Raw genomic sequence first — 20,705 nt, 5'->3', positions numbered from 1 at the left:
TTATTTTGGCCATGAAACGCCGCCCCACTTGGTGATGTGCCAAAGTCGCATTTTGGCCTATACTTTCCCCACATTAAGCTCTACACTATTGGACCCTCTTCTCACTATGTTGGTGTCCATGCTTGTGGTCCCTTGACCGCCATCGCTCGTCTTCCTTCGTCCGAGACAGCACTTTCTTACTCTAATTGACAGTTTGTTGATAGCTCGACCGCCACGAGATCCATCATGGAAGAAATCGCACCCGAATACGATGTCGTTGTGCTTGGCACAGGTCTCACAGAATGCATCATCAGTGGAGTCCTATCTGTCCAGGGACAGAAGGTGTTGCACATGGATCGCAATGATCATTACGGTGGCGAGGCAGCTTCAGTCAACTTGGAGACCATGTTCAAGAAGTATGGCAACTATACGGAGGGAAGCGAGCCTTGGAAGAAGTACGGCCGTTCCAACGATTGGAACATCGACCTCGTCCCGAAGCTTCTCATGAGCAATGGCGAGCTCACCAACATTCTTGTGAGCACGGATGTCACACGCTACATCGAGTTCAAGCAGATCGCAGGCAGCTTCGTACAGCAAGGCAACGCTGCCAAGGCTACTGTGGCGAAGGTTCCCAGTGATGCAGGCGAAGCGTTGCGGAGTCCGTTGATGGGCATCTTCGAGAAGAGGAGAGCAGGAAACTTCCTGAAATGGGTTGGCAGCTTTGACGAGAAGGACTCGGCTACACACAACGGTAGGTTGCATCGAGTGACTGCATATGGAGAATTGATCAGCTGACGGGAGCAGGCCTGAATCTTTCGCAAGCGACCATGAAGCAAGTCTACGACAAGTATGGCCTGGAGCCAACAACCCGTGACTTCATTGGCCACAGTATGGCGCTCTATACATCGGATGACTACGTCGACAAGCCCGGTCAAGCGAAAGATGCGGTTGAGCGCATTCGGCTTTATGTCAACAGTATGGCTCGTTATGGCAAGAGCCCATACATCTACCCGCTTTACGGTCTCGGCGAACTCCCACAAGGTTTCGCCCGTTTGAGTGCAATCTACGGTGGAACTTACATGCTAAATACCAACATCGACGAGGTCAAGTATGAGGGAGGCAAGGTTTCCGGCATCCGGGCGACCATGAAAGAGCGAGGCGAGCCTGGCGATGGCATGAAGTTCGAGACAAAGTGCAAGAAGATCATCGCCGACCCATCATACTTCCCCGACAAAGTCCGTGTCGTTGGCCATTACCTCAAGGCCATCTGCATCCTGAATCACCCGATCGAAAAGACCGACAACTCGGACTCGCTGCAGCTGATCATCCCACAATCTCAAGTCGAACGCAAAAACGGTGAGATGGAATAGTCTGCAGATCACACACGACAACAGCTGACGTAACAAACAGATATCTACATCGCTATGGTCTCATCGACTCACAACGTTTGCCCTAAGGGCTACTACATCGCTATTGTCAGCACCATCGCCGAAACCACCGCTAACCACCACCTTGAGCTCAAGCCCGGTCTTGACCGACTCGGCAAGATCGAAGAGCAATTCATGGGCCCGCCAATCCCGATCTACGAGCCTCTCGCAGACGGCTCTGCCGACAACGTCTTCATCAGCAAATCATACGATGCTTCGTCACACTTCGAGACCATGACCGAGGACGTGCGCCATGTGTACAAACGTGCAGAGGGGAAGGAGCTCGTCGTGGAGGGCCTCAAGAGCGGCCAGCAACTTGTTTCCGACGAGTGAGCACAGCGCATGAGATGGAATGAGTGGAGGAATTAGGTTGGCGAGAGCGCGCCCAGCATGACTGCGATTTCGTATGAAGCGACTGAGGCAAAACTGGTATTGAAGGTGAAACAGCGGCGTATCGCTCGTCTGCATAGTACGATTATTCTATCAACAATGGTCATGAGTTAGAAGGGATTATGAACAAACCAGTTCTATAGGAGATCTGTCAGATAGTTGGACCACGTCATGACCTTTCTTGCATCCGAGTAAAGCGTTCTCCCTTTCACCTTGCGGATAAACACGACTTTCAATCGCTTTACCGTCGATGTACATATGATTTTCTTCACCTCCGAGCTTTGTGCTACTTAACTCGTCTGCCCCACAAGTTAGATCCGTCTCTGACAAGAGACACAGGCACTAACAAGCTCTTTACCGAAAGGACCGTGATACTCTACAACAAGGAACGTTGAATATGACTTGTGTGGCATAGCGATTGCTTTGGCCCACAGGGGGGCTGTCATTTCATGTGTCCCCGCCTGATCAACTCGGCAAGTGGAACGTCCTCATCACTGCCAATTCCCACATCTGTTTCGTCGTAGAAATCTGCCTCCTCATCGACGCCAAAGTCGGCCAATCGCTCGCCTTCCTGGTTGCGCCATGCTTCCTCGCCTAGCTTGATGCCGCCGCCAGTATCGTTTTGGATGTAGTCCTGAGCAGGCAATATATCGCCATCCTCTTCGTTCAAAATCAGGATGGATTCATCCTTGGCCCTTTCACTAGCGAAAGTAGAGCCTGAAGCCTCCACTTGCTCTGCCTTGCGCTGCTGAGCACGTTGAAGACGCTCGTGAAAAGGCATTCTCTTGACAACATACTCCCCATCAGCATCAGCATAGCGTGCATCAAAGTCAGTTGCTTGCCGTTGCTGAAACGCTGCGATTCGCTCTGCATTGTTATCCTCGAGATGTGTGAAAGGACCATCGCTCAGTGGCATAATTGGTCTCCTAGACAATTTGTACAAGCGATCCGGATCAGGAGGCGGCCATGGTTTGCTGGGGTCTGCAATGGAAGATTAGTATCAAAGGTCCATCGAGTATGCGGTCATACCCTTGTGTCGTCATGGAGCCCACCATCAATTTCGTTATGCTGAAAGCTAAGACCGCTCTCCACGGATTGGCTGCTTGCAAATGGCCAGAACCAGGCGAGCGGATTCCAATTTCCCATACCCTGGCGGAGGTTTGTCCAAACGCCAACATCCCAGGGAAACTCCTGATGCGTGATCACGATCGGTCGGCCATCAGGTCCGCTCAAGGTGTTTCCTCCCAAGCCTCGGGCACGACGTAACAACGTGTGATGTCGCTCGATTTCCCATCCTTCAATGGTCCACGTGTTAAACACAAGAGACCATAGCGTACGACCAAGCAGAAGGACAAGCATGAAGAGGACAAACGAATTGACGCTCACAAGGATGAAAAGGTGCGCAAGTTGCAGGACAGATGGTCCAAGGTACTATCAATTATGCCCATATGATGTCAGAAATTGATGTGTTCGTCCGTCGTGATTGCAAATTTGCCCATGAGAGAATCCCAGGATACCATAGCGGAACGAAGATGAGAAGGAGGAGTGCTTCAGGACAACGTACACTCGGAAGTCGTCGACTGTTCCATAAAACTCCACCACGAATATAGAGAAAATACTCTAGCTGGGCCATTGCCATAACAGCGAAGGCGAGGAAACGAACGAAGTGTGGTATTGTGATATGTGAGACGCAATTTGCTATATGAAAGACGGAACCATTATTACCTTGTTAAAAATAGGTTGTCAGGATGGCTCAACCAAAGCAATAGCACCTACCAGTCCAGACACAGTGATGGTCCATTTTCAATATGCAACTAGTATGTTGCAATCAGTCTCGATGTTGGCATCTTTGAAACAAGTGGCGTGATTTGTGAGTTGATACCGTTTGCAAGTTTTACAGTGATGAGCCCTTGGCGGCTTCAATATCTCACAGCGTCTACACCATCGATTGCTGAGAGCTGCCTTCTCTGCTGAGAGGTCTTCGGGCCTCGACCACGATTGCTTGACTCGGTCAGGCCAGTCCTTGGGTATTTGGCCAGGATCCGTTAAACATGTTCTCCAGTAGCAGACGAGTAGAGCGCTGACCAAGATGTTGAAGACAAGGGCATCATTCGCCTTCAGAGGGCCGGGTTCAATGTGATAAAAAAGCCATTGAGACGTCAAGGCTAGAAAAGCTACCAGCGCGGTCACCCCAGGTGGTGCGAGTCTTTGCAGATCAGCGGTGTCCATGATTGGACATGGAAAGAAGAATATCGTGAAACTTGATTCTTAGCAAGGAACGCATCAAAATACTATGCAAGGCTCGATCAACAAGGACGAAATGTTTCGGGTGTTGGTCAGAAGATGTTCGGGAATATCGCAACGGAACTCCTTTGAAATCTTCGGTGCTCGGAAGCGCTCACGTGGCGCTCTCTCTGTCTGAGCATGTGCCTGGCGATGGTAATGATTATCGAGCGGATCTATCCGCTGCGCCCCACCACTTATCATCACCGACTTGAAGCGACGGCCTCTCTGCGTGCGACAAAGTGATACGACCATTTCTACGGAATTATAGCATTATCGATTCAATCGACCCGACCAGCCCTGCACTGTATGTGAGGTTGAAGCAGGACTTGACCGCTCAACCGAGTGGATCAGCGCTTTTGTCGTGGTTGCTAGGAACACCACCACCTGCCTCCACATTTCATTCTGCGCGCATTCCTCGTACGAAGTCCTATTCGTCTGGACACAGGTCTACAACCTCTTCAGCCAACACCAAAGCGGCCCACGGCTCGCAACTGCAATCATGGCGCGGGTCTACGCCGATGTCAACCAGCAGATGCCTCGCGCCTATTGGGATTACGACTCTGTGAACATCAGCTGGGGTATTCTGGAAAACTACGAGGTCGTGCGCAAGATTGGTGAGTGGGAGGACACATGCAAAGATTCGGACATTGCGCTTCGAGGAGGAGTTGTCGACTGACACGAGGTGCTTATAGGCCGTGGAAAATACTCAGAAGTCTTTGAAGGCGTCAACGTGGTTAACTACCAGAAATGCGTCATTAAAGTCCTCAAGCCTGTTAAGAAGAAGAAGATCAAGCGTGAAATCAAGATCCTCCAAAACCTTTCAGGAGGCCCCAACATTGTTGCCCTCCTCGACGTTGTGCGGGACAGCCAATCAAAAACACCGAGTCTGATTTTTGAGCATGTCAACAACATCGATTTTCGCTTACTGTACAAGGAGTTCCAGGATTACGACGTTCGCTACTACATCTTCGAACTACTCAAGGCCCTTGACTTCTGTCACAGTAAAGGAATCATGCACCGTGATGTGAAGCCGCACAATGTCATGATTGACCACGAGACGCGGAAGCTGCGCCTCATCGATTGGGGTCTTGCAGAGTTCTATCATGCAGGCACGGAATATAACGTTCGCGTTGCCAGTCGCTATTTCAAGGGCCCTGAACTGTTGGTGGACTTCCAAGAGTACGACTACAGCTTAGATATGTGGTCACTGGGCTGCATGTTCGCAAGCATGATCTTCCGCAAGGAACCATTTTTCCACGGTCAAAGCAACGCCGACCAGCTGGTCAAGATAGCCAAAGTCCTTGGCACTGACGATCTGTTCGACTACCTCGACAAGTATGATATTGAGCTTGATGCGCAATACGACGAGATTCTAGGGCGCTTCCCGAAGAAGAGCTGGCACGCCTTTGTTAACAGCGAGAACCAGCGCTTCATCAGCAATGACGCGATTGATTTCTTAGATAAACTGTTGAAATACGACCACGCAGTGAGTAGTGCTGAGTAGCATATATTGAGTGATACATCTTGCTGACCTTTCTGATTTAGGAACGACTCACAGCCAAAGAGGCAATGGCTCACCAATATTTTGCGCCCGTACGACAGGCGGAAGCGGCGGAAGCGAAGGCTGCAAACAGTGCACACGCGTGAGCCAAGGCTTTTTACGAAAAGTCAATCGCAAGCCCCTACAAACTGCCTCCGGTTATTTAACTCATGTGCATGGATCGGCGCAATCAGGCGAAAGGAGTAAAGCGGTTTCCGTGGATTGCTGTCTCAGCCGAAAGGACCCGATATTAGGGAGGACTACGTTGAGGACCGGTAACGGGATGGAAATGGTCATCTGGCGTAACGATTCGATATTGAGTGCTGAGCGGCTCAACTCAGTATCGCACGTTTGACAGCTTCCACTCACGTCAGCTATCCTCTCCGTCAAGGCAACGGGAATGCTATATGTTGGGAGTCGGGCACTACATCGGAGGAACTGTCACATGTTGGTGTTGAGCTTCGGTCGTGAACTTGTCAATTTCATTAAGCTTATCATGTCTGCTGCGCTGAGCACACGACTGTGTTAATCAGCAGTAAAAGAAGCGATCTCATCTGTCTAGTTCCGTGCTCACGCCAACTCTCATCATCTGTCTGAGCCATCTGCACCCACAATCCACCTCGCTGCAGGAGAAACTCACTTGGCAATCTGCTGCCAGCTTTCGTGTCGGCGCAGGCTCCGAATGCCGGGCATAATTTTCGTAGACACCAAATTACTTGTGCACAGATTGATGTCATGCAAGAGACACAACGGACAGACGTAATATCGATTTCTCGGTCAATTCCCTTCATTCGACATGTGATTTGAGACTGATTTTGAAATTCACCGTTTCGAATGTCGAAGACCTTTCGCAATTCGATCAGTCGCGCCGACGAGGGCACGAGACAAACAGAAACGACATCGATGTTTACCGAGGTATAGAATTTGGCTGATCCAAAAAAGGAAACGACAAAAACAAAACTTGAGCAGCCTGCTGCCAACAAAGAGAACGAAACATTAGAGGGAAGAAAACGAAGGGCATTGGCAGTCCACAGAGCAAAGTTCTACGGGGTTGGATCTGCCAATGTCGCCACGGGTATCTGCTGGCCGCTTTTTCATGCACGATTGTGTACTTGCGATGTGCCGCAGTGACGGTCGAGTATACGTTATCTTTTTCGTCGTAAGAATTTGTCCGTTACTCGAGAAGTAAGAAGCCTGGATATGTGGCAATCGTTGAACAGTGTCATGCGATGTCCATGCCCATACCCCGGAATTTGAGCAGAAGTAGCTCAACTCAGGCGCTTCGAAAGGGGCATTGTCTTTGCGCTGTGTGCGACGCTCGTGGAAGCTGTGCATCCTGATTGTCGGCCCGGAATTATGACGTGACGTATTTTCGTGGGATGCACGATCGATATTTCCATCACCCCTCAGAAACAGACTCACTGCTCCACGGTCGGATCTCGTACGGCGATGGTCAACTTCTCCGGATGCGCTGCGATGGCGATCGCAAAGTCTTCTTCGCCTTCAATACGGTAGTATTCGCCACTGCCCTCGTCACGGTACTCCATATCAAGGCGATCCTCGTCATCTTGGGGTCGGTCTTTGAATTCTAATCGCCGACGCTCGAGCACTTTGCTCCAAAGTGTGTCGAGGTTGAATTGGCCTGCGGGCGGCATACGAATGACGACGCATGTGTCGCGATCGAACCAGCATTTAATCTTGACTGGTACTGTGCTGTGAGGGATGGTGACGGTGGGTTGCGGCGGAGCTTGGACCACAGGTTCGGGCTGTAGAGGTTGAGCGAAGACAGAGTTCGATTGGGATGGGTGATGAGAGTGCTGTTGGCTGTAGGAGGCGTTGCTCTGATGTGATGGATTATATTGATGAGATGATGTCGTCGTTGCGGTCGACATCTGACGTGACTGCGGCGCTGCTTGATGGGACATGGTGTTGTGTGATCCATGGGATGCCTGAGAATATCTGTCGCCCTCATTCGCGGGCCGTGCATGCTCATTGAGGTCAACAGCAGCTGGATCGACTTCGTAATCATTTGCTCTGGGCACGAAGAAGTTACGGACAGGCAAAGATGCCGTGATACCACGGTGGAGACGAAGCAAATCCCGAAGATACTCGTCAAGGTTTGCTCTTCTAACATCACTGATGTTGTCCGTCACGAATTTGACCGGACCAGGCATGTATGGTAATATCCTTGGCTTGCCTGTCTGACCGGCCTCTTCTGGGAAGGCGTTGATGAGATTGATTTGTAGTTCGTAGAAGTCCTCGTAGATGCGGGATAAATCGTAATGAGAGCCGTCGGACATCCTGCATTCCACAATGAAGTGGAATTTGTCGTCCTGGAAGACATAACGCGGAACTGAGGCACGGACAGGGGCAGGCAGATCCTGGGCAGCGGCGCTTTGTTGTGTCTGATGACTTTGACCATTGCTGAGTGACATGCGATCCATACCTTGCTGAATATCCTGCGGCTGTGCAAATGATCCTAATGGTATGCTGGTGTTTTTGTACTCAGCTGCCATCTTCTTCCACTCCTCAACTCGTGGGATGCCGGCCTTTTGTACTGCGGCCAAAGGATCCTCGGCTGGCCGACCAGTTGTTACATCACGAATCTCAATGAACGAGACTGGGATCAAGCCTGGGCCACCGAGTCGTGATATAGGCTTTGCAACGAACCATTCCGGACTTGACTGGGCGACAACAAGTATTGGTTCACCCTGTTTGGCATCTAGTTCATCTTGTCGCTCCGCGTTGAAGTCGTAGATGACGACACCATACAGACCGCCCGCGATTTTACCAAATGACTTGCTCGGCCGATGGTGTGGCGCGCCTGGCCTGGCGCCATTTTCGCTCATGCGTCCCGCTGCAGTCGTCTGATTCGGTTGTGTTGGAGGAGTTGCCCCTTCTCCATAGCCACTGTCATGCGTCGTGCTAGTCACGCTTCTTGACGAGCCAGCGCTGTCACGTACGGTCGTCTTTCCAATGTTCTCGAAGTGATTTACTGGCACCAAGCCGCGTGTGTTGAGCATGGGATTGCATGCCTCGTACCAGTCCTCGTCATTTTCGCGTCCAACGACATGAAGGAAATCACCGGCTGAAAATGCGAGGTATATATTCGGCTCACTGGTTGGTTCGAAGTCGTAGAGCGCCTTTATGACCTTTATCCATTCCACTTTCGGTCAGCTTCCATCTATGATTCGCTCGACTGCGACGTCCGCACTCGCGCAAGAGGAAAGGCGCGTACCTTTTTCGGCGGTTCGATAGCATAGGCGCTCTTTTGTATGGCGGGCATCGGCGCCGGTTTTGCCGAGTCATGTTTCTCGTTCTTGATCGACCTCCGAAACTGGATCATCCTTAGCCCTGCCCTGCTGCACTACTTTGCGCGAGCATTCGCGACGGATCTCCCTCACCTTCAGCATGGCTGTAGATCAGTGGCGCGTGCGACGCGCAGACCGCCTTCAATATCCGGTTCTGACTGCGGATACTGCACTCGCGCAGTGGCCGATCAAAGCCCTTCCTCGATGCCGATGTTGAGCGCAGTCTTTCGGAGCAAGGGCGCGACAAAATCAAGTCGCGCGATCAAGAATAGTCCCGGCACAAGTACAGTGTGGCGATATGTGGTTGAGCTTAGAGTGTTTGTTTGCGCAACAGGAGGACGAATGATCTATGTGAAGTGGAGACACAGCGCCCCGGTAATAAGTTAAGGTGGGCTGTTGGGCTGGTGCCCAAATGCGCTCGGATCTGGACTCCCGGCTTTGACCCGAATGGGCGGGTTGCCGCGCTGTTGTTGTCTGCTAAGCTGAGTTCGTCGACCGGGTTGAAAGAGGGAAAAAAAGGAGGGCCGTATTTGACGGGCAAGGTAAGCACGCGACCGACCGTTGTGCTGGGAATCTTTTTGGGGGCTGCCGATCCGAATGGATGGTGTCATGAACAGGCCGGCAAATCTCCCTCAAAAGCGTGGGAGCGAGGGAGGAAGCGGCAGAAAAGCTGGGAATGAATTATAAGCACAAGACTGTACACTCCAGAAATACGACGTCGATCAGGAATAACGGTTACGACACTAGATTTCGCACGCAGGGCAGCGGGCATCTACAGTACATGTACGACATAAACTGTAGTCAACCGACTTCATCATCATCATTATCATCACGACCTGCAGGAGGGCCGAGTACATGTAGCACATAACTTGTGGGAGAAAGAAGGGTTTGGTCTGGTTGGCTGCATGGCTGGCGCGCGGCTGGATGCAGATTTTAACAACGTTGGCGGACGATCCATCCGTCGAGCTCCTGGTCTTACGGTCCTCCAGCGATGAGTATTGTCCAGTATGTCCCCGCGCCACACAGTGCTGTCCCGCATCATGCATGCCCAGTATGTGCTCCAACATGAACCCGGCTGGTCATCTGCTTGTCCCGTGTGTACAGTGCTCAAAATGTCGATAGAATGACAAGGTTCAACATCTCGATCAACAGTGCTGTCAGAGTAGATGGCCTGCAAATTAACACGTCGCCGCCAGCCTCAACAGTCTGTTAGTGGCTTTGGATGGTTAGAACTGTGCCGCCGGCGGCTTCCAGGTTATTTACAACTCCGTCGTCTCCTGATCATGGTCCTTCCATCAGATACTGTGAATTGAAAGTTCAACTCTTGCCGCTGCGTGCGAACACCCCTTCATCATCGTGTTCATGACTAGTTCCATGTGTCAATGTACGCAAATTTTGCCCTATGTCCATTCAAATATGAGCAGTAGGCTATCGTCAGAGGATCTTCCATTCTTGCACGTCTTCCGAGACCGCACCCTTGCATCAACTAGCAAGGATCCATCATTCATAATTTCCCGTGATAATATCATCTACGTGCCAGGGAGGAAAATGAGGTCTTGGTTTCTTGGGAGTCCAGCGAGGACCGTGCGCTGGCCCATTCTACAGTACAGTCACGTACGTGCCAATGAGCTCTACCAAGGTCTTGAGAGAAGATTGTAGTCCGACGGTTTTGCTCGGAATAATGATGACGATGGTGGTCGACAGACAGCCAGTTGAGCGAGAGAAATCTGAATAGGCAATAGCAAGAGCTCCGATGGCACGGAAAGGTCCGAGGAGCATGGATGTGAGCCTGAGGCATATATTCGGTGAAAAGTTTATCCGGTATAGTACGGACCAAACGCCAAGATATTCTACAACACCACCAGCCGGCTGTCAAGCAAATTGCAGAACTCGAGGACGTTGACAGTGATCATACTCAAATCAATCATAATACCGCCAAAATGGGTCGCGTTCGAACGAAGACGGTCAAGAAGTCCGCCAAGGTCATCATCGAGCGATACTATCCCAAGCTCACTCTCGACTTCGAGACCAACAAGCGTATTTGCGATGAGATCGCCATCATTGCCAGCAAGCGTTTGAGGAACAAGGTATGCTCCTTGTCAAAGGACGGGATCCTTTCAACATGAGACGCAAATATTGACTTTCGCGTCTGACTAGATCGCTGGTTTCACCACTCACTTGATGAAGCGTATTCAGCGTGGTCCTGTCCGTGGTATCTCGTTCAAGCTGCAAGAAGAGGAACGCGAGAGGAAGGATCAATACGTGCCCGAGGTTTCTGCTTTGGACTTCACCCAAAACGAGAGCGGACAACTGGATGTCGACCAAGAGACGAAGGACTTGTTGAAGTCGCTAGGAGTAAGTCACGGACGGAAAATATTCGTACTCCCTGTCCTTACGAGCTATACTGATCAGCGACTTTCAGTTCGACGGCATCCCTGTCAATGTCGTGGCTGTTCAACAACAACAGGTTGCAGAGCGACCGCGTCGATTCAACGACCGACCCCCGCGTGCATAAGCGAGTTCGACGGCAGTGGAGTTTTGGCGTTGTCCGGTATCCTGGACCAGTTTACGACAGTCGCAGCATCGATTGCGCATTTAGCTAGGCGGCCACGAGAACAAAATGCGAATGAGTTTCCCCAAAAGGTGTCGCTGATTCTCCTTCACAGGAGATGACGCTTGATTGCCAATTTCCCCAGAAGTTGATACTGTGATTCGTCCTGACAACGGCGATTTGGCCGGCACCAATTACGAAACGTGCAATGCGCGCGGCAAGATCTTGGTAACACTTTAGGTCCACTTGGTCCGCAGCAACGACGTTATACGTTCTCGGCGCCCACGAGGTAAGTTCGGGTTGCAGGTTTGACGTGTACTTTCACGGTCTGGTTCTGTAGCCATATACCCAGTCATAATTCATTAGTTCGGAACAGTACAATAGTATCATCTGTCAACCTCTCCTCAAAGTCGTATCCCATGGTCTGTCATCGAATGTGAGCATGCCAATGCAAGTGGAAACGTGCAGTTGCATGTATCACTGAACCAAAGCTGCGTTCATCGTGATCATCAGAAGCAATGCAACATCAACAATCATGTTCTATGGTGGCATGAGGCTCACGTTCAACCTAGTCAGAGGTGCTGTGTCAAGCAGCCTACTTTCATCAGCTAGTCATGCAGGGCTTTCATCGCAAACTGCAAGTATATATCACTGGAATAGTCAGTCGCGTGCACTCTGGGCAGGATCGAAGGCTGCTCCTACTTTATTTATCAAGAGCTCCCAATCAGACTTCGAACGGCATCAATGAGTACTATGGATCAGATGACTACCTAGGCACACAGAATCTTCGTTTCCCGTTTTCGATACGGACGGGGCTTCCTCGGATCTCTCCTTTTGCAGCTGCGCATCCAGGGGACCATCGCGGCCATGCTTCGAATATTGTAGAAGCTCAAGGAGTTGGTCCGTGCTCGGCAGCTCCGCGGGAAGATTTTCGAATCATCATCATTGAATAACTTTCCGCGTCCTTCATTGCCTCATCTCCATCAACTTGCGCCACTGTACACAGAGTGCTTCATCTTTCTTTTCATCATTGTTGTCTTTATACCCACCTGTATAACACATCTCCATCACCGCAATCATGTTGGCTTCAAGGCTAGTACGAAATGTGAGTGACAGGCATCCACTATTTGTCACGCGAGCGATTCTGACTTATCGTCTATCAACAGGCGGTTCCGCGCGCATCAATTACTTCTTTCAGATCATCAGCAAGCCGAGTATCTTTGGCCTCGCGGTATCAAAGAGGCTACGCCGATGATGGCGACAAAGTCAAGGGACCCATCATCGGTATCGATTTGGGAACCACGAACTCTGCTGTTGCAGTAATGGAGGGCAAAGCTCCCAGAATAATAGAAAACTCTGAAGGTACTACGCAATGGACATGATTGACAAGCAGTTCATACTAACTCACTATTCATAGGTGCACGCACGACTCCTTCAGTAGTCGGTTTTACAAAGGAGGGCGAACGCTTGGTTGGTATCTCAGCAAAGCGTCAAGCCGTAGTCAACCCAGAGAACACTCTTTTCGCAACTAAGCGTCTCATCGGTCGTAAATTCACCGACGCTGAGGTTCAGCGGGACATTCAGCAGGTTCCGTACAAGATTGTGCAGCACACCAACGGCGACGCCTGGCTCGAGGCTCAGGGACAGAAATACTCGCCGTCGCAAATTGGTGGTTTCGTTCTGGGCAAGATGAAGGAGACCGCCGAGGCCTTCCTCGGTAAGACCGTGAAGAACGCCGTCGTCACTGTCCCAGCATACTTCAACGACCAACAGCGACAAGCAACCAAGGACGCTGGTCAAATTTCTGGCCTCAATGTCCACCGTGTCATCAACGAGCCCACAGCCGCCGCGCTCGCCTATGGTCTTGAGAAAGATGACCGTGTGATTGCCGTCTACGATCTTGGTGGTGGTACCTTCGATATCTCTATTCTTGAGATCTCGAACGGTGTGTTCGAGGTCAAGGCCACCAACGGAGACACTCACCTTGGTGGTGAGGACTTTGACATCACCCTTGTCCGTCATCTCGTCCAGCAGTTCAAGAAGGAGCAGGGCATTGATCTCTCCAACGACCGCATGGCAATTCAGCGTATCCGTGAGGCCGCTGAGAAGGCGAAGATCGAATTGTCTTCCTCCGTGCAGACTGACATCAACCTGCCCTTCATCACTGCCGATTCCTCTGGACCGAAGCACATCAACACCAAGATGACTCGTGCTCAGCTTGAAGGTCTGGTAGACCCGTTGATCAGCAAGACCGTCGACCCAGTTCGCAAGGCGCTCAAGGATGCCAACCTCAAGGCCAGCGATATTCAGGATGTCATCCTGGTCGGTGGTATGACCCGTATGCCCAAGGTTGTTGAATCCGTCAAGTCCATCTTTGGACGCGAGCCTGCCAAGTCGGTCAACCCTGACGAGGCTGTTGCCATTGGTGCCGCGATCCAGGGTGGTGTGCTAGCCGGTGAAGTCACTGACATTCTTCTTTTGGACGTCACTCCTCTGTCTCTGGGTATCGAGACTCTCGGTGGTGTCTTCACCCGTTTGATCAACCGCAACACCACTATCCCCACCAAGAAGTCGCAAACCTTTTCAACCGCCGCTGACTTCCAGTCCGCTGTCGAGATCAAGGTCTACCAGGGTGAGCGTGAACTCGTCCGCGACAACAAGATGCTTGGTAACTTCCAGTTGGTCGGCATTCCTCCGGCTCACCGCGGTGTCCCTCAAATCGAGGTCACCTTCGACATTGACGCCGACTCCATTGTTCACGTCCACGCCAAGGACAAGTCTACCAACAAGGATCAATCCATCACCATCGCTTCGGGCTCTGGTCTGAGCGACGACGAGATTCAGGGCATGGTCAACGACGCTGAGAAGTACGCGAACCAAGACAAGGAGCGCAAGGGTGCCATTGAGGCCGCCAACCGCGCCGACAGCGTGGTCAACGACACCGAGAAGGCCCTGAAGGAGTTCGAGGATCGCCTTGACAAGACCGAGGCCGAGCAAATTCGCGAGAAGATCAACGGCCTTCGCGAATTCATTGCTGTCAACCAGACTGGTGAGGGCACTGCCACCGCCGAGGAGATCAAGCAGAAGACCGACGAGCTCCAGACCGCCTCGCTCACCCTTTTCGACAAGATGCACCGCGCCCGTCAGGAGAACGCCTCCTCCGAGGGTCAGCAACAAGGTCAGGAAGAGTCTGCTGAGAAGAAGGACGGTGAGGGCGAGAAGAAGCCTTGAAGTCCCTGATACCCTGCTTTGAGCATTCGCCCGGCAACCGCGTATAGAGTCGGGATTGTATGTCCCTCTTGCCATCGATGCTCCCCGTACAGCAAGAGTTGAGATATCGCCCGATGAAACATACGCCTGTACAAACAGTTGGCCATCGATCATGCGAATCACTGCCATTCTCCACCATGGATCGGCGTGATACCCTGAGAGAGGACTGTTCAACCATCTGTCTTATATTCATTTCACCTGGCTGAAGAACTTTCAGTCAAAGTTTGTAGAAACATTACCGGAGTACGAGGCCAATTTGTTGATTTTGGGATGGAAAAGCATTTGATGATCCGTCCGGCTGGGAAGAGTTTTGGGAAGCATTTTTTGTAAATCTAGATATGTACTATTTGCGCCTGTGTGACTGCATTTCGAAAATTGAACTATTCTCCTCTCTGTCTCTAAATCTACTTCCTCGTGGGCTACATACACAGCGGTGAATGTCCATTCCATTGATTTCGCAATTACAAGGTATGACCTATTGATTGGGATCCTGCGAAATGATTCTCCCAGAATCGAGTGCCGTCAAGACATTGGTCGCGGCACAGTGCTCCAGTTTCTTCCGCCATCTCCAATTCTTCCGTTGCAACACCTACACTCCATCCGAACTTTTCGGCCGTGTCTTGTGCAGTCGCGCCTCTTCCGAAGTGGATGCTGTACAGATCAGCTGTTGACGCTGACATCGTGATAGGAGGCTTCCGCAGCCATTCAAGGAGACTGGCAATTGTCTTCTCGTCTGTACGGCTCCGATCTTGGACTACCAGCAAGCCGCTCTTGAAGCGGCGTAGACGCACTGGAAGACCAAGAGAGTCCCACATGTTGGCCGCCTTTTGGAAGTCAAGCGGCGAGATGAGTTCAATGCCGTTGCGAGTCCTATTAAAAACCTGCCAGAGGTCGACCAGTGAGATGATGCCTCCTTCCTTTCGAAGGATCCCTTTCCGGTCATCGGTGAGATATTCAGCTAGATTGCGGGACAACTCCGTGATGTAGAGATGTTCTGCTGTGGAACCAGAGCCGAGCATATCTTTTGTGGTAATCAGCCCCAGAGCAGACGCAGATTCAGATATCAACTTTCTCGCATCCGGGTCGTTGATCGCGTTGGTCTCTGCCTGTCGGGCAAATTGTTCTGCCATCTTGATAACGTCTTTAGCCGAGGTCATCAGAGCTGCGAGGTCCTCAAATGCTGTGCCTATCACGGCCTGATTGTTTTGTCGGAGTGCGACGCCTCTCTGCTCCAGTCCGGCGATACCAACTACCCGTTGATGAGTTGTGGTGGTCGAGGTGCCATTGCTGCCGTTAGCATTGGAAGACGACGACCCTGGCTGCTGTGGCACAGGAGGCGCGCTGTGCAGCAGCCATTTCCGCTGAACTAAGGCAGTTTTTAACTTGTCAAGAAAGACTTTATCGATGCCTGCACGAAACGAGAATTTGATTGTCTGGATAGCGTTGTTACCTACGATACTCCCACCGTTCGCCTGAGGGTCCGAGGAAAACGAAGTTGTAGAGTCCCTCCCCAGGGACTGCGAAAGCCGATTGTGTCTGCTCTGGAGAGGCGCTCCACACATTTCGCATGTGGTCAAAGAGACATGATTCTGGAATGTGCATCGAGGACATTGGTTATGATTCTTTGATGGCGTACTACTTGATCGCGAGGCTGATTGCGTAGAAGAGTCTGGAACGTTGGCAGCTGCCAATGGAGATGTTTGGACTGCCCCTGTCGCTCTACTCGACATTGCAGCGATCGCAGATTTGATCATTAGAGCCAGTGGCGGTCTGATACCGCAGGCCTGACATGGCGGGAGAGGTGTGTGTTCATTAGCCACAGAAGCTTCGAAATTCGGAGGTACCGGATTTGATAATCCACAAATGGGACAGATCCAGGTCGCGCTGAGATTTCTCATCGAGACAGGAGAGTGAAGAGGTGTCCGGACTGCGGTCGATCCGGGCCTAACCAGCGCATCACTCGGAGATGAATAGGTTGGTGTGCCATGCCGACTTGCATTGGCATCTGTCTTGGGAAACAACGTGATTTTAGGAGAGGATTTCAGAAATCCTGCATAGAACTCTGTATGATCGATGTCTTTTAGATCAATCCCGACAGAAGACTTTCGTGGATCTTCATTATCGACGTAGCACAATCGATGGGAGGTCAAGTAAGCATGCCCGTTCTTGTAATTCGCGAGCTTGTCCTTCCCTTCGTAAAGTCCGACACCATCTTGCACAAACAGCAACAGCTCGTCATCGTACAACGACGGGCGAAGCGCAGTTGTTAAGTCTAATGGACGCAGGAACATTCGCCTAACCACAAATGGGGGTAATGTTGTGGAGAGAGCGTCACCTGAAGGTTTGACGTAGACATTCACTAGCAAATACCTGATAGAAAGCGGGTTTTTGGTGACAGTGAACAATTCTGCCGATATCTGAGGTGAAGTACAACCGGCACTGACATCGGATCCCGCCAGACGTGCCCGCGTGGAGGTGTGTGGATCATCAGACATGGGGTACAATTCTCCTTACACCGCGGATGAATAAGATAATAAGTCCCAGTCTGCGGCGTTGGAGTTCGAGAAAGTTTCACACCTCACCATCGACATATATCCTATCTGATGTCACGCGACATGATTACTTCACCTGCTTCGCCTCACTCATTAAAAGCTTCACCTGCGAGACGGATGAAGGAAGAAATGTCACAGGGCGATCTGCGAAAGGTGAGGCAAGACATGACCCTAACGGATACAGATATCAGGGCACCTCGACTAGAGCTAAATAAAAACGAGACGAGCTTCCCCCCAATTTTCTCCGTCCTACATCACTCTTTCAAGTTAAATACAATCAAGACCTGTATCTGAGAAAAAACATAACAGGGTGCTATAGGTTTTGATACCATAAGTCTTTCCTACCTAGGTGCGTAAGAAGCTTGTCCCGCATACACAGAGGTAAGCCCGAAGGGGGAAGGGCATCGTGTTAGTCATCGCAGCGACTGGGTGCCGGGTTAGTCATATGAGTGCCCGATTTCAACTGGAGGTTCGACAGACACCCCTGGGCCCCGGCCTACATGGATCTGGGCGAATCATCGTGCACGTGATCCACTCGATATCGTCTCACCTGAGGCACTTCAACGCTGCCCAGCCGTCCAACTTTGCTCCGTCTCCACCATATTCGTCGCGCATCATCACTCTCGGTCGATACATCGCCAACTCCTTCACGCCCGTCGGAAACACACACGCACTCATAGCCACATCGCGATCGCTCTGCTTATATTGCCCTTTGTTTACCATCGAGTCCCAACCGTCTTGCGCCGCGTTCTCGTGGTGTGGCAATGATCATGGCAGCCGAACCTGCGTTCACGCCGGTTGTCGCATCGAGGACACTCACTTCGAAGCCTGTAAATGCCGCGACGCCCCGTTATAGTCAAGATGTGGCTCAATACGTTCAGAAGGCCTTTTTCGATTTTCACAAGTTGAAAAACCAACCAGCGTATGCGCACATCACCGACGCTGACATCCGCGCGAAGCTGGCGGAAATAATCAACCGCGCCACTGCAGATGGCACAATAAACAGAGATTGGCAGCAGACCCCGTTACCGCATCAGCTCATCGTGGAGGAGCGCCATAAGGCCGCGCTATACGTGACACAGAACAATATGCTAACTAACCTCAACCTTGATCACTCCGGATCGCCCGATGTGGCAAGTAAGAAGCGAAAGAGCCTTGATACGGAATCTGCTGGATCAGATAGCTCGACGAGTCCTCCTCCGTGGAAGAAATCCAACAACACAAAGCAGAGTCTTGCCGACCGGATAACTGGGACGAGTAAGACGCTAGACAAAAAGCGCAAAGACAAAGAGCCCTTTCGAGGCAATAGTCTTGATACGAGTGAAGATGCTCTTGCGAGACGTAGACAGCGATTTGGATACATTTCTCCCGAACTGTCATCCTCGCCTACCGTACATAATAGTTCCAGCCTGCTCGAGGCCAGTGCCGGACCCATTGTCGGCACTTGTCAGAATCTAGAAAAGAACTACTTCCGTCTGACCGCACCTCCGAACCCCAACACCGTTCGACCTTTGCCAGTCCTGGAGATGGCCCTCGATCTCATCAGCACGAAGTGGAAACAGCAGCATGACTATTCGTATTTCTGTGATCAAATGAAATCGATGCGGCAAGATCTGACTGTGCAACGTATCAAAAACGAATTCACAATCAAAGTCTACGAGTTGCACGCTCGAATCGCCTTAGAGAAGCGGGACCTGGGTGAGTACAATCAGTGTCAGACGCAGTTGCGCGCCCTGTATAAGATGAATCTTGGACCCAACGGGGGAAGCGGAGGACACAAGGATGAGTTCACAGCGTACCGAATTTTATACATGATTTACACATGCAACAGGACCGACATGAACAACATGTTGGCCGATCTAACAACAGCAGACAAAAAAGGCCCATTTGTACAGCACGCACTTCGGGTGCGAGCAGCACTGGCTAGTGGCAATTACCACAAGTTTTTCAACCTCTACGCTGAATCGCAGGATCAACGATGGAACATGGTTCCATATCTCATGGATATGTTTGTCGAACGCGAACGAGTCGCCGCAATGGCGGCTGTGTGCAAGACGTAAGCGATACTCTTTGGCACGATGGTCCAACTCGTGGCTAACCATAGTATAGGTACAAACCTGAGATCACGTTCAATGATGTCGTCAACACGCTTGCTTTTGATTGCGACAATGGTGAAACCTTTTTCACTGAAGAGGTAATTCGTCGCTGTCATGAATTCATGGTCAAGCATGGGGTCCAGCACTTAGTGGTCCAGAAAGACGACAAACCCACTGCATTTCTCACAGGCAAAGCCGGGAACATCTTTGAGGATGCGAAGCGGAAGGCTTTTGGCAAAGTGGATATCAAAGGCCAAATTTGAGGCATGGGCCTGACACCCTTCTATTCACAAGGCCTGGGTCCTTTCGTGTCTCAGGTCTTACAGCATTGCGTCGTAAAGGTCCCATAGACGTGCGTCTTTTCTTCCTACAGATACCCCACAGCGATCGATTGCACATCTTTTCGGATTTTGGTGGGCGCAGCAGCGGCGAAAAGTATTTGCTCCATTATGGGTGAGCAGGCATCGCCACATTGCCCTCTACAGCTTCAATTTGGGCCGGCGTTACATTTTGGTTATCGACTCTGGGTTGATTTCATTGGGGAGCCGCGTTGATGCGCATCGTTATCGGCTCAATGGCTGCTCGGATTTGCGATCAGGATTGTCAGGAATACTCACACGTGTTTCGACAGATATGCACGTGCAGGGTGCAGCACCCAGCTTCAGGAAGCATTGCGTTACCATGTAGTCGGCCTCGGCTCAAAAGAAGTATTCTATTTGTTTTATTTCTTGACTACCTGGGCAAGTTCATAATTCAATTTCATCTTACACCTCACAACTTGCTGCTCGGGGATTGAAGCCCCATGTCTACATTTCACTTGAATTTCACATCGCACATCTTTACGATTGTTGTGAATTATCGTAGGATGAGCACCCAACTCAATTTGATACGTCATATAGTACTAACAATTTACTGCAACACGGCTGGAAGTCACCAACTCGTCCTAGTGTGATCGAGATGTTGACTTGGATAAGTGACACTACGGATAGGAGTACTTGAACTAAACCCCAAGCGAAAATCTACGATCTGTGCTGCCTGTCCCTGGTGCCTATCTAGGTGGATGTTCTGTAGTTGATAGACCTTTAGCACAAAAGGGATCAACCCCTCCACAAGTGTCGTAGACACCTACTGAGTAAAAGCGACGTGTAGATCTGCTTTCCGCCCAATTCTGGAGAATGGACAGTGAGTGCGTGCCGTATCGGATGAGTTGAATTCTCCACATCAGCTCTTGGGCCGTTGTATGTGTCGAAATGGCTACAATCACTCTCTAGCACAAAGAGGTGATGTTCCCCTTCGAATTCCA

The 20,705-nt window shown here is 50.9% G+C and overlaps 8 protein-coding genes across 8 annotated transcripts; 5 read left to right on the top strand and 3 right to left on the bottom strand.

The window, feature by feature from the left end:
- Positions 1–222: 222 nt before the first annotated feature.
- On the top strand, positions 223–2,155 carry K489DRAFT_383805 (rab GTPase activator; the record flags this gene model as incomplete). The annotated part of the gene is made up of 3 exons (XM_033605702.1): positions 223–730; positions 784–1,335; positions 1,390–2,155. 3 exons carry the CDS (start codon positions 226–228, stop codon positions 1,737–1,739), a joined length of 1,407 nt encoding a protein of 468 aa, XP_033456606.1. The 3' UTR covers positions 1,740–2,155.
- Positions 2,156–2,238: 83 nt separating this feature from the next.
- On the bottom strand, positions 2,239–4,025 carry K489DRAFT_363109 (palmitoyltransferase pfa4; the record flags this gene model as incomplete). Its single annotated transcript, XM_033602677.1, has 6 exons — positions 2,239–2,456; positions 2,553–2,777; positions 2,849–3,227; positions 3,361–3,494; positions 3,573–3,610; positions 3,679–4,025. The coding sequence occupies 6 exons, from the start codon at positions 4,023–4,025 to the stop codon at positions 2,239–2,241; spliced, it is 1,341 nt and encodes a 446-aa protein (XP_033456605.1).
- A 556-nt stretch (positions 4,026–4,581) lies between these two features.
- On the top strand, positions 4,582–5,729 carry K489DRAFT_325447 (Pkinase-domain-containing protein; the record flags this gene model as incomplete). Its single annotated transcript, XM_033601830.1, has 3 exons — positions 4,582–4,696; positions 4,775–5,568; positions 5,628–5,729. 3 exons carry the CDS (start codon positions 4,582–4,584, stop codon positions 5,727–5,729), a joined length of 1,011 nt encoding a protein of 336 aa, XP_033456604.1.
- A 1,311-nt stretch (positions 5,730–7,040) lies between these two features.
- K489DRAFT_325895 (uncharacterized protein) lies at positions 7,041–8,968 on the bottom strand (the record flags this gene model as incomplete). The annotated part of the gene is made up of 2 exons (XM_033601864.1): positions 7,041–8,765; positions 8,861–8,968. The coding sequence occupies 2 exons, from the start codon at positions 8,966–8,968 to the stop codon at positions 7,041–7,043; spliced, it is 1,833 nt and encodes a 610-aa protein (XP_033456603.1).
- Positions 8,969–10,873: 1,905 nt separating this feature from the next.
- Positions 10,874–11,448, top strand: K489DRAFT_412875 (ribosomal protein S17e; the record flags this gene model as incomplete). The annotated part of the gene is made up of 3 exons (XM_033607980.1): positions 10,874–11,020; positions 11,091–11,288; positions 11,356–11,448. 3 exons carry the CDS (start codon positions 10,874–10,876, stop codon positions 11,446–11,448), a joined length of 438 nt encoding a protein of 145 aa, XP_033456602.1.
- Positions 11,449–12,562: 1,114 nt separating this feature from the next.
- K489DRAFT_373411 (heat shock protein 70) lies at positions 12,563–14,715 on the top strand (the record flags this gene model as incomplete). Its single annotated transcript, XM_033603420.1, has 3 exons — positions 12,563–12,589; positions 12,651–12,846; positions 12,902–14,715. The coding sequence occupies 3 exons, from the start codon at positions 12,563–12,565 to the stop codon at positions 14,713–14,715; spliced, it is 2,037 nt and encodes a 678-aa protein (XP_033456601.1).
- Positions 14,716–15,215: 500 nt separating this feature from the next.
- On the bottom strand, positions 15,216–17,045 carry K489DRAFT_325818 (Vps36-domain-containing protein; the record flags this gene model as incomplete). The annotated part of the gene is made up of 1 exon (XM_033601851.1): positions 15,216–17,045. One exon carries the CDS (start codon positions 17,043–17,045, stop codon positions 15,216–15,218), a length of 1,830 nt encoding a protein of 609 aa, XP_033456600.1.
- Positions 17,046–18,076: 1,031 nt separating this feature from the next.
- Positions 18,077–19,665, top strand: K489DRAFT_325917 (uncharacterized protein; the record flags this gene model as incomplete). Its single annotated transcript, XM_033601867.1, has 2 exons — positions 18,077–19,362; positions 19,416–19,665. The coding sequence occupies 2 exons, from the start codon at positions 18,077–18,079 to the stop codon at positions 19,663–19,665; spliced, it is 1,536 nt and encodes a 511-aa protein (XP_033456599.1).
- Positions 19,666–20,705: the final 1,040 nt, after the last annotated feature.

This window comes from Dissoconium aciculare, assembly GCF_010015565.1.
Source record: "Dissoconium aciculare CBS 342.82 unplaced genomic scaffold K489scaffold_13, whole genome shotgun sequence".
Classification (NCBI taxonomy): domain Eukaryota; kingdom Fungi; phylum Ascomycota; class Dothideomycetes; order Mycosphaerellales; family Dissoconiaceae; genus Dissoconium; species Dissoconium aciculare.
The sequence above is the reverse complement of the archived record's forward strand: the minus strand, read 5'-3'. Positions and strand labels throughout refer to the sequence as shown.